Source organism: Eleutherodactylus coqui, chromosome 6 (assembly GCF_035609145.1).
Source record: "Eleutherodactylus coqui strain aEleCoq1 chromosome 6, aEleCoq1.hap1, whole genome shotgun sequence".
Lineage (NCBI taxonomy): Eukaryota > Metazoa > Chordata > Amphibia > Anura > Eleutherodactylidae > Eleutherodactylus > Eleutherodactylus coqui.
Window position 1 is genome coordinate 174,537,801 of NC_089842.1, and position 12,267 is coordinate 174,550,067.

Genomic DNA, 12,267 nt, shown 5'->3' on the forward strand with positions numbered 1-12,267 from the left:
CCCCAACCTGCCACTGAGATCCAACCCCCCTCTCAGGACACAGGCACTACCGTCTCCTGGCCTGCACCCACACCCTCACCTCCGCTGTCCTCGGCCCCATCCACCAATGTCTCTCAGCGCACCGTCCAGCCGTCGCTAGCGCAAGTGTTTGAGCGCAAGCGCAAGTACACCACCACGCACCCGCACGCTGAAGCGTTAAACGTGCACATAGCCAAATTGATCAGCCTGGAGATGCTGCCGTATAGGCTTGTGGAAACGGAGGCTTTCAAAAGCATGATGGCGGCGGCCCCGCGCTACTCGGTTCCCAGTCGCCACTACTTTTCCCGATGTGCCATCCCAGCCCTGCACGACCACGTCTCCCGCAACATTGTACGCGCCCTCACCAACGCGGTTACTGCCAAGGTCCACTTAACAACGGACACATGGACAAGCACAGGCGGGCAGGGCCACTATATCTCCCTGACGGCACATTGGGTGAATTTAGTGGAGGCTGGGACAGAGTCAGAGCCTGGGACCGCTCACGTCCTACCCACCCCCAGAATTGCGGGCCCCAGCTCGGTGGTGGTATCTGCGGCGGTGTATGCTTCCGCCACTAAACCACCCTCCTCCTCCTCATCCTACGCAACCTCTGTCTCGCAATCAAGATGTGTCAGCAGCAGCACGTCGCCAGCAGTCGGTGTCGCGCGGCGTGGCAGCACAGCGGTGGGCAAGCGTCAGCAGGCCGTGCTGAAACTACTCAGCTTAGGAGAGAAGAGGCACACGGCCCACGAACTGCTGCAGGGTCTGACAGAGCAGACCGACCGCTGGCTTGCGCCGCTGAGCCTCCAACCGGGCATGGTCGTGTGTGACAACGGCCGTAACCTGGTGGCGGCTCGGCAGCTCGGCAGCCTCAGGCACGTGCCATGCCTGGCCCACGTCTTAATTTGGTGGTTCAGCGCTTTCTGAAAAGCTACCCATGCTTGTCAGACCTGCTAGGAAAGGTGCGCCGGCTCTGCGCACATTTCCGCAAGTCCCACACGGACGCTGCCACTCTGCGCACCCTGCAACATCGGTTTAATCTGCCAGTGCACCGACTGCTGTGCGACGTGCCCACACGGTGGAACTCTACGCTCCACATGTTGACCAGGCTCTATGAGCAGCGTAGAGCTATAGTGGAATACCAACTCCAACATGGGCGGCGCAGTGGGAGTCAGCCTCCTCAATTCTTTACAGAAGAGTGGGCCTGGTTGGCAGACATCTGCCAGGTCCTTGGAAACTTTGAGGAGTCTACCCAAATGGTGAGCGGCGATGCTGCAATCATTAGCGTCACCATTCCTCTGCTATGCCTCTTGAGAAGTTCCCTGCAAAGCATAAAGGCAGACGCTTTGCGCTCGGAAACGGAGGCGGGGGAAGACAGTATGTCGCTGGATAGTCAGAGCACCCTCCTGTCTATATCTCAGCGCGTTGAGGAGGAGGAGGAGGAGGAGGTGGAGGAGCATGAGGAGGAGGGGGAAGAGACAGCTTGGCCCACTGCTGAGGGTACCCATGCTGCTTGCCTGTCATCCTTTCAGCGTGTATAGCCTGAGGAGGAGGAGGAGGAGGATCCTGAAAGTGATTTTCCTAGTGAGGACAGCCATGTGTTGTGTACAGGTACCCTGGCACACATGGCTGACTTCATGTTAGGATGCCTTTCTCGTGACCCTCGCTTTACACGCATTCTGGCCACTACGGATTACTGGGTGTACACACTGCTCGACCCACGGTATAAGGAGAAGCTTTCCACTCTCATACCCGAAGAGGAAAGGGGTTTGAGAGTGATGCTATACCACAGGACCCTTGCGGACAAGCTGATGGTAAAATTCCCATCCGACAGCGCTAGTGGCAGAAGGCGCAGTTCCGAGGGCCAGGTAGCAGGGGAGGCGCGGAGATCAGGCAGCATGTACAGCACAGGCAGGGGAACACTCTCTAAGGCCTTTGACAGCTTTCTGGCTCCCCAGCAAGACTGTGTCACCGCTCCCCAGTCAAGGCTGAGTTCGCGGGAGCACTGTAAAAGGATGGTGAGGGCGTACGTAGCCGATCGCACGACCGTCCTCCGTGACGCCTCTGCCCCCTACAACTACTGGGTGTCGAAGCTGGACACGTGGCCTAAACTCGCGCTCTATGCCCTGGAGGTGCTTGCTTGTCCTGCGGCTAGCGTCTTGTCAGAGAGGGTGTTTAGTGCGGCTGGGGGAATCATCACGGATAAGCGTACCCGCCTGTCAACCGACAGCGCCGACAGGCTTACACTCATAAAGATGAGCAAAGCCTGGATTTCCCCAGACTTTTCTTCTCCACCAGCGGACAGCAGCGATACCTAAACAATACGTAGGCTGCACCCGCGGATGGAAGCATCGTTCTCTATCACCATCAAAAACGGGGACATTTTAGCTTCATCAATCTGTGTATTATATTCATCCTCCTCCTCCTGCTCCTCCTCCTGAAACCTCACGTAATCACGCCGAACGGGCAATTTTTCTTAGGCCCACAAGGCTCAGTCATATAACTTTTTAAAACAATGTTTATACGTTTCAATTCTCAATTGAATAAAGCATTGAAACTTGCACCTGAACCAATTTTTATTTTAACTGGGCTGCCTACAGGCCTAGTTACAAATTAAGCCACATTAACCAAAGCGATTAATGGGTTTCACCTGCCCTCTTGGTTGGGCATGGGCAATTTTTCTGAAGTACATTTGTACTGTTGGTACACCAATTTTTTGGGGCCCTCGCCTACATTGTAATCCTAGTAATTTTTAGCCCACCTGCATTAAAGCTGACGTTACCTCAGCTATGCTGGGCACTGCAATGGGATATATTTATGTACCGCCGGTGGGTTCCAGGGAGCCACCCATGCTGTCGGTCCACAGGGACTTCACATTAGGGATTTGTACCTGCCAGTGTCTATGTATTAAAAACCCCCATCAGACTGGGGCATGCAGTGTGGGCCGAAGACCACCTGCGTTTAATCGGACGTTACCTCAGCTGTGATGGGCAATGCAATGGGATATATTTATGTACCGCTGGTGGCTTCCTGGCACCCACCCATGCTGTGGGTCCACACGGAGTTGTAACTGCATGTGTCCACTTCTAAAGAACCCCAGTCTGACTGGGGCATGCAGTGTGGGCCGAAGCCCACATGCATTTAATATGACATTACCTCAGCTGTGATGGGCAATGCAATGGGATATATTTATGTACCGCCGGTGGGTTCCAGGGAGCCACCCATGCTGTGGGTCCACAGGGAGTTGTAACTGCATGTGTCTACTTATAAATTACCCCAGTCTGACTGGGGCATGCAGTGTGGGCCGAAGCCCACCTGCATTTAACATGACATTACATCAGCTGTGCTGGGCACTGCAATGGGATATATTTATGTACCGCCGGTGGGTTCCAAGGAGCCACCCATGCTGTGGGTCCACAGGGAGTTGTAACTGCATGTGTCTACTTCTAAAGAACCCTAGTCTGACTGGGGCATGCAGTGTTGGCCGAAGCCCACCTGCATTTAACATGACATTACCTCAGCTGTGATGGGCAATGCAATGGGATATATTTATGTATCACCGGTGGGTTCCAGGGAGCCACCCATGCTGTGGGTGCACACGGAATTCCCATTGCAGAGTTGTACCTGCCTGTGACTATTTATAAAAAACCGCGGTCTGACTGGGGCATGCAGACACCTTGACAGAATGAATAGTGTGTGGCACATAGGTTCCCCATCGCTATGCCCACGTGTGCAGCTCCAGATGGAGGTGGCACAGGATTGGATTTCTCATTGCTTCTGTACAGCATTGTGGGCTATTGCCCCGCCCCTTTTAAAGAGGGTTGCTGCCTAGCCGTGCCAACCCTCTGCAGTGTGTGCCTGCGGTTCCTCCTCATGGCAGACGCACTTATAAATATACATGAGGGTGGTGTGGCATGAGGGCAGCTGAAGGCTGCGCAGGGACAATTTGGTGTGCGCTGTGGACACTGGGTCGTGCAGGGGGGGGGGGGGGGGTTGGCAGCATGTAACCCAGGAGAAGTGGCAGCGGAGTGTCATGCAGGCAGTGATTGTGCTTTGTTGGAGGTAGTGTGGTGCTTAGCTAAGGTATGCATTGCTAATGAGGGCTTTTCAGAAGTAAAAATTGTTGGGAGGGGGGTGGGTCCACTCTTGCCGCTATTGTGGCTTACTAGTGGGACCTGGGAACTTGAGATGCAGCCCAACATGTAGCCGCTCGCCTGCCCTATCCGTTTCTGTGTCGTTCCCATCACTTTCTTGAATTGCCCAGATTTTCACAAATGGAAACCTTAGCGAGCATCGGCGATATACAAAAATGCTCGGGTCGCCCATTGACTTCAATGGGGTTCGTTACTCGAAACGAACCCTCGAGCATCGCGAAAATTTTGTCCCGAGTAACGAGCACCCGAGCATTTTGGTGCTCGCTCATCTCTAATTATGACCTTCTAATGGTTAAAACCACATAAACGAAGGATTTGGAAACTTTATGTCAGTGTTTGGAAGCTCTAGGGTTAGATAGGACCTTTGGAGAACATCTAAATTTCCTGATGCTGGGATTAAAGGGTTAAATCACTATTCTCAGCATATCCTAGCAATACACCATAACATTCTGATCAGTGCGGGTTCAGAGAACAAGTAACCAAGGTCTTTTAGACTTTTGTCTTGCAGAGTGGGACTCCCGATCACCCGCTGTGCAAGGAACTGCGAAACAGCTGCATTCAAGTGAATGGGACTATATTGTAGCTCTCAGCACAGCATGTAGCCAGAAGCATTGCTAAGAAAGAGACTTGAAGGAGCTGCATTGGTAAACTACTGCTGTGGCTGCATCATTCTAAGAATTGATGGGGACACCAGCAGTGGGCTCCCATCGATCTGTAAGTAATGACAAATCCTACTGATAAGACATTCCTTACTATAGTGGGAGAACCTCTATATTCTGGAAAATTCATGTCCATACTCGCCAGGTTATTGAAATTTTACTGTATGAGCTTTAATAATGAGACCTTAGAACCATCTACGAGGGCCGTTCAATAAAGATTTTCCCTGACCAACTTCCTGTGGACTTAGAGCAATGAAACTTGGCACAGTTATTAGTCCTTCTCTACATAGATGCCACCTAGGGATACACACTTCTCCCATTCTTTTATGCTATTGTGAGCACCTCACTTGTAGAAGTCAACAGCTTGCTCCAAAAGCCACGGTGTGACTTCTGAGAAATGCTTGCCCTTCAAAAATGACTTCATTGATGGAAAGAGGTAGAAGTCCGATGGTGCGAGGCTAGGTGAATAAGGGTGAACCGGTAGAATTTTATACCTGCAGCAGCATACTTCCATCTAGGCAACATCTGAGTTGTGAACTGGGGCATTGGTGAGCATACCACGTCTCTTGGTTTTGATGGCCTCCCACAATTTCCTCAGCAGTGAAGCCATATGAACCAGTAATCACGGTACCCTTTGCTAGGAAATCCATGAAGACTACACCGTGCTGGTCCTAAAACACTGTGAGCATGACTTTGCCTGCCGAGGGTTGGGCACATGCCTTCTTTGGAGGCGGTAAGTCTGGATGCTTCCATTGCATTGACTGGACTTTAGTCTCCGGATCATAGTGATGGACCCATTCTGTGTGATCAGTCTGTTGAAGGAGTCCTCCTGGTTTCCATGGCATATCATCAAAAGTGCCTGGCAGCATTCAACTCGTTCCTGCTTCTGGAAAGGTGTGAGCATCTGCGGAACCCACTGAGTGGATACATTCTGCATATGAAGATGGTCTTGGGTGATTTTTTCCCATGGACTCCACACTAATCTTGATATTTTGGGCTACATCGCAAATAGTTACATGGCAATTTTCCAAAATGGCAGCCTTAACTTGCTGGATTGCGGAGTGGGGTTGCCCTGGCATTGGAGCGGTTTCCACTGCAGTCTGATCCCATTTGAATTCACAATGCCAGTTCTTGACTACATCATATGATAGTAAATCCTTCCCATAAAACTCTTTCATCTCATCGAACGTCTCATGGTGTTCGGCCTTTCAAGTAAAGGAACTTGAAGACTGCTCTGTATTCCACTGGGTCCATTATCAGACCTCGCATCTGTAAAAGAAAGACCATTATCAGTACAGAGTTGCAAATTGGCAGGTAACCTATAGAGACGTGTATCATTACTAGAGATGAGCGAGTATACTCGCTAAAGGCAATTGCTCGAGCGAGCATTGCCTTTAGCGAGTACCTGCCCGCTTGAGATGAAAGGTTTGGGTGCCGGTGGCGGGCAGGGAGCTGCGGGGGAGAGCGGAGTGGAACGGAGGGGAGATCTCTCTCTCCCTCTCTCCCCCCCCCTCCGCTCCCTCCTGCTGACTGCCGCTACTCACTGCTCCCCCGCGTCATCTCTAATCATTACACATGTGCAGTTTCAGCATCCTGCAATAAATAGAAGTGGGTTAGGGGAAACACAAATTTTGATACCTGTATACCTCACCTGATTGCTTGTCAGACTTTGCAAGCCTTCTACATAAATTGCAGTCACTTCTATGCAGTACAGCCTCCTGTCAAAGACATATCAGACATCATCTTGATTTTCAGATTTTCTCTTTCTGTATGCTGTACTAGAGATCTTATGAAGCATCAGCATAGCATCACATGACCATCTAGAGCCGGCACCATTTCTGCCTGCTAGGAGAACAGTGTGATTTACTATTACTCTGAATATTCTCCGAAATAAGATAAAGCTCATAAGTATATAGCCAGGAGGATGAACTGCGATCTCCATCATTATATCTGTGTGACTGGAATTTAACTTGACTCTTAATACGTTAAGACACCTTTGTGTTACAGTTTATTTCAATTGATTTTCAATTGTAGCTTTCATGAAGAAGCTTTATTTTTTAACAATCTCATTTTGTACAAGTTATTTTACAACCTAGTCATATGTATGTACTGCCTATTGGAGAGTTTAAGTGTATGCATACATTATTTTGAGTCAGATCAATACCAATTACTATTTTAGACATCTGGAATAGGATAGCTCCAGACGTGAGTACTTATATGCATTGTATTGTATCCAGTTGCTAAGGAGTTGTATCTAAGTGCAGTGAAACTTCCTTGAGATTACCAATCAAAAATTGCATTTATAAAATGGTCCTCTAGAGGGGTGGGCCTCTCAGAAGATGGCCTGTATATATCACAAAAAATATGGTCTTGATAATAAGGTGGTCTTTTGGAGAGATTTGAGTGTATATGACACATAAATATCAAAATATTGTAAACATAGCTAACTTTTATATAGTTTGATAAGATGTCTTGTATGTTATCTTCCATAATGATCTAGCCTTCTCCATTCCATCACAAAGCTTTATGCACCATCAGTAGCACCCTCCTTCTACTGAAGAAACTATGCAAAGTTTATTCATGTCCTGGTAGTAGATATGGATGTAATAGAGGAGAGTCTTCTGATCGGATATCCCTACTGTAGCCAGTGCAAACAGATGGTGTAAAGAAGGGCTCCTTCTTTGGAGGACTTTGCTCCCCTGTCCATTGAATTATGTAATGCTTCATTTCCCATGTAGCACTACCTGGGGCTTCTCCCAGTGACAGCGGCTGATCGTACATACAAGTCCAGGTTCCAGCAGCTTGACGCTGTCTAATGGCTTTATGATTGTTCTTTGTTAAGGGGTTGTCAGTGTTGAGAGCAAATGTTTTTCTAGGTGCTCTCCTTAAGGAGTGATGTTACCCCTCCCGATCCATGGCATAGGTCTCTCATTAGCCAAGCCAGAAACCTACTGTACACTGATGAGGGTCAATCACCCCGAAACAACTGTCTGTGTATGGATCCTGGCTTGGTTTTCAATTCCCAATCATTGTTAGAAAGACTTGTAGAAAGAGTCTAACATTGACTTGCAGGAATGCTACCATCCTATAGGTGGAGCTGCAGAGGTATTGTTCCTACTTCCTTATTTGCCAGAGGAGCAACATGGCCTTATAAGTCTCCTCAATCACCTCCTAAGTGTTCCCACACACACCTTCTTGGTGCTGTCCTTAAGGTGAAATGATACCCTTCGCAACTCATTCTAATGTCATGTATGCTGCCAGTAGGGAGGTTTTGGAAAGCTCTGTCTAGTATTTTCCATATTACGCAAAGACCACCCAGTAATATGATTTTGCTAATAGTATTATAAACCTTATCTACTTATGATCCTGCAGCCATTTAAAATCATCCCCAGTCTCTGCAAGCTGCATTTTGAATTCCCAGATTAGACAGTGCACGTCCGATTCTCTTTCCCGTCAAGATGCAGACTTCAGATTTACTGTTTCAAGATCTGCGAATGACATTCCCGAAGGCTTTCTAGCTTCATGGGTATCAAAGAACGTAGATGGATTACTGCACCTTATGCATCCTCTAGACTATTCATTTTTTTGGTGCCATGGGGGACTTCATAAGAGCTCTAGAGTATTTTGCATTATGTGGCTGGTAGACCGGATACAACTAGACAGTAACTCATACTGAATTAAGCAAGGCATTCAATGCAACTGATGCAAGACTTTGAATTTGCAATGCTGCATTTTAAAATGATGAAGCCTGGTATCATGCATTTTTCATAAGCTGAAATGCTTCCAGTACTTAGTAACTGTCATGCGTTTTGTGTAATTTGCAAAACTGTGTTAGAACACAGAAAAACTCTGATTTGATGGCATTTATAGTTCATTTAGTCTCAAGGTTTAACACTCATCTTCAAGGTCAAACTTGCTGACGAGAAAAAGTAATTTCATTTATCAGTTTGATCGGAGCGATGGCTGAGTGAACCCACTATATTAGATTTGATGAGAATATAACTGAACACATTAAACAAGCTTAGTACATAAAATATGAATTTATTCAGACGTTTCAGATGTTAATGTTTTTGTCATTCAGATCTTTTGTTGTATATCGCCTCACTTTCGCTATTTCTGCAGTCTGTTTTTCCTTTTACAAGAAGTAGTTGCCCCTCTTGCAAGTGGTTCTGTTCTTCCAAACAAAATCCCACAAATGGTCAGATTGCTCACAATGGCTTATCCCCTGGGGGGAATAAAGAATTGGGATACGGGTAGGCTTTGCCTTTTTCTGGATTATCTTGCGTTTGTAAGTATAAATGGTTAAACCTGGTGGATTTAGGTCTTTTATCAACCCACTAAAGGGGTTTTCCGGAAATTTACTATCGATGACCTATCCTCAGGATACGCCATCAATAGTTGATTAGCAAGGGTCTGCCACTCGGGGTCCTTGCCAATCAGCTGACACTCCGGCTCACTGCAACGGAGCTGAATGTCCACAATCATTGAGATGAATGGGAGTGATGTCTCCTATTACACTGCTCATTGCAGTCAGAGGCGAAAGTTTAACCCTTTCCAATCCAATTTTGGATTCATAGTTTCCAAAAAGGCTTTCTCTTTTTGTGCTTATACAACAGTACCATCTGCTGGCTAAAGCCAGTGTGTGTGCACCAGAGAGACTCTGACAGCGGAGTAGCTGGCAATAGACGGTAAGAATACCCTGTCGAACGTCTTCTGACATTGGAGCTGTACAAGCTTCAATCAAAATATAGGAAGATTGGAAAGGGATAATAAAAGGCATTGCTCCCATTGAAGCGGTCTATTACACTTCTGGCCCTGACCACCAATGCGGACATCAAGCCCAACTGCACTGACAGCAGGCTGGATGATCAGCTGATCAACGGAGATCCCGACTGGGGGACCCACACCGAACAACCTATCCAGAAAATGGGTCCTCAATAGTAGAAGTACACCTTCAATGTAAATAAGATTTGGCACATAAAAAAAAATGTACATGAAAAATTCGGCATCTTTGTAAATACATTGCTTTATTTATCTAGTACTGATCCTGAGTTACATCCTGTATTATAGAGTAGAGCAGCATTTATTATTTCACAGGCTTCAGAGCTGAAATCTCCTAGTGTCTCATTTTGTGAAATGTGAGTGATGACAGAGGCAGACCACCTCTTTCTATACTTTGCGCTACGTGACTAGACATAACCTCCTTTGTATGAGGTGATATGTTGCAAGATAATGTGTGAGTTGTGAATAGCTCCATCACTTTTCTGTTAGGCCTTAGTAACAAAAGAATATTTAATAAGCTGTGAAACAGTTCAGCCGCTTGGATTGCCAGTGACTAACCGTATTAGTCAGTCCTCCCAGGGGGAGTAGGTGTTTGTTTGTGTTTAGTTTAACCTATTTCACTATAAAGGACCAAGTAAAATATAAAGCTTTGAAATATATTAGCTTTTTGCTTCAGGCATAGAAATCTTGCCATTAGTCATGCACTATCCCAGCAGAAAGAAAATCATTTCCACATCTCAGCTGTCCTGTTAATCTCCATTCTTTGCTTACCCTTCTTTATAGCCCTAGACCTGCTTATTTAACATGTATGTAGCCCCCGCCGAGCCTATTCTCAAGTAGCCTAATGGTTTAGTGCCCTTAACTGCTGATCCAATATTGTAATGGCCAGACTATAAACCAACATTATGAGATTGCTATGGGTGACAACTCTTATGTCAGTGTCTCTTAATTTGGATTGGTTTGTATGTATGTAAATCCTACCATGGTGGAGTCTGCAGGCACTCACCCTTGGAATAAGAATCACATTTTATATTAGGCACCATAGATGGTCAGTCATCACTTATATACTCTGTCATGCCAAAAGTGATGGGATAGCAGTATCATTATGAAGTGGCGTTACCTCAGGTAATGCTTGGGAACACCCACACCTGTATAAGTTGTGAGTGAGATTGAACACTAGCCAGCATGCTCATGGCAAGGCAATGTGAATTATTGGAGTTGGAACAAGGCATGATGCCAATCGAATGGGACATTCCATTTTCGAAATTGTGTGGACATTTAACAATCTTCAATCCACAGTACCATGTGAATTCTTCATTGAAGATATTACCACCCACAGTAGACAGCGCAGTGGTCACCCACTACTGCTTAATGATTGCCACAGATAGCATATGGCTAGAATTCTCTGTGTGAACAGACAAGCGGCTTTCGACACTCGCAGGTCAGTGCAGTGTTCCTTAGCTTGCGTGGGATATGGGAACAGAATACCCACCAGAGTGCCTCTATTTACACCACAGTGCCTCACTTGGGCTGCTAACTGGATCCTAAAGGAGTCACAACATATGGCGCTGTCCGATGAGTCACAGTACTGATTGTTTCAGGTTGATGATAGGATTTGTGTGGTACTGCTGTCATGGACCCAGTGTAAAAGAGGGCTTACTCTAACTTGTCACCTTGCACTTACTGACCTATCCCACAGGACCTGCTCAATTTCCTTTATATTAAGTGGACAATAATGGGCCTATTTATTTCAAAACTGCGTAAGCCCTAATCAGTCTTCTGTTTCCTCCTTTTCTAGGGACTCACCAAATATGTGGCTTGAGATTACAGGATACATGGGGACAGTGTGCTGGAGAGAGAATAGGCTGGAAATACTGGAAAATGTTACCACACCAGGTATCGACATAAAGTACACAGGGCATCCGAGATAGCAGATGTAGAAGGGAGACTAGGGGACTATTTATGTCTGGTCATTACTGGAAATCATTATTCAACTTGAAGAATTTACTGTAACTAATATGAAAATGTCCGAAGACCAGTGTAAACAATGGTTTCACCCACTTTCCAATGACCAACATGAACTCAAACATGAAGTTCTGTGATTCTGGTCCCTGACAAGACATGACCACATTATTAGTCAAGGCTGGACACCATGTCTTGGGCTAAGGGCAGGACTTACTGTATGTACTCATCCATGAACTGGTTGGAAATATGTATGAGCTTCACTTTCACCTAGATACCCAACTTATTTTATAAAAGGTGAAGATATGGGGATTGCATGAGTAGAAATATTAACCAGTCCATGCTAGCACATACATAAGAAGAATGGTTGTGAGGATATAACAAGCTAATCACCTACACAGTAAATGAATACTGAACTTTTACAACATATTTAGATGCTATAAGCGTGATGTATATGTAATATACTGTAGGGTGCAGTTATAATAAAAACAATGAGGTAGCTACAAACTACAAAAGGGGTCTCCTTAGGGTAGCCATTAATCTGTCTTTGTTGGGAGTTTGACCTTTGGACTCCCGACAACTTACCGAGAGAAGATGTTTATTAAGGCACAGTGTCTCATCCATTCATGTGGCCAAGCCTCATATTCTAGCTCAGCTCAACTCATGTGAATGCACTTAAAGGGATGGTCTGA

At 46.4% G+C, this 12,267-nt stretch overlaps 1 protein-coding gene across 4 annotated transcripts in view; it reads left to right on the forward strand.

The window, feature by feature from the left end:
* SLC35F4 (solute carrier family 35 member F4) overlaps window positions 1-12,267 on the forward strand; it is a 211,611-nt gene that overhangs the window by 130,867 nt on the left and 68,477 nt on the right. The window contains exon 2 of one of the 4 annotated variants that reach the window (XM_066608249.1): window positions 11,412-11,509. The exons of the other annotated variants lie outside the window; for them this stretch is intronic. Within the exon in view, the coding sequence (XP_066464346.1) occupies window positions 11,412-11,509 (98 nt within the window). The remainder of the gene's footprint in view (window positions 1-11,411; window positions 11,510-12,267) is intronic. 4 annotated transcript variants of the gene reach the window in all.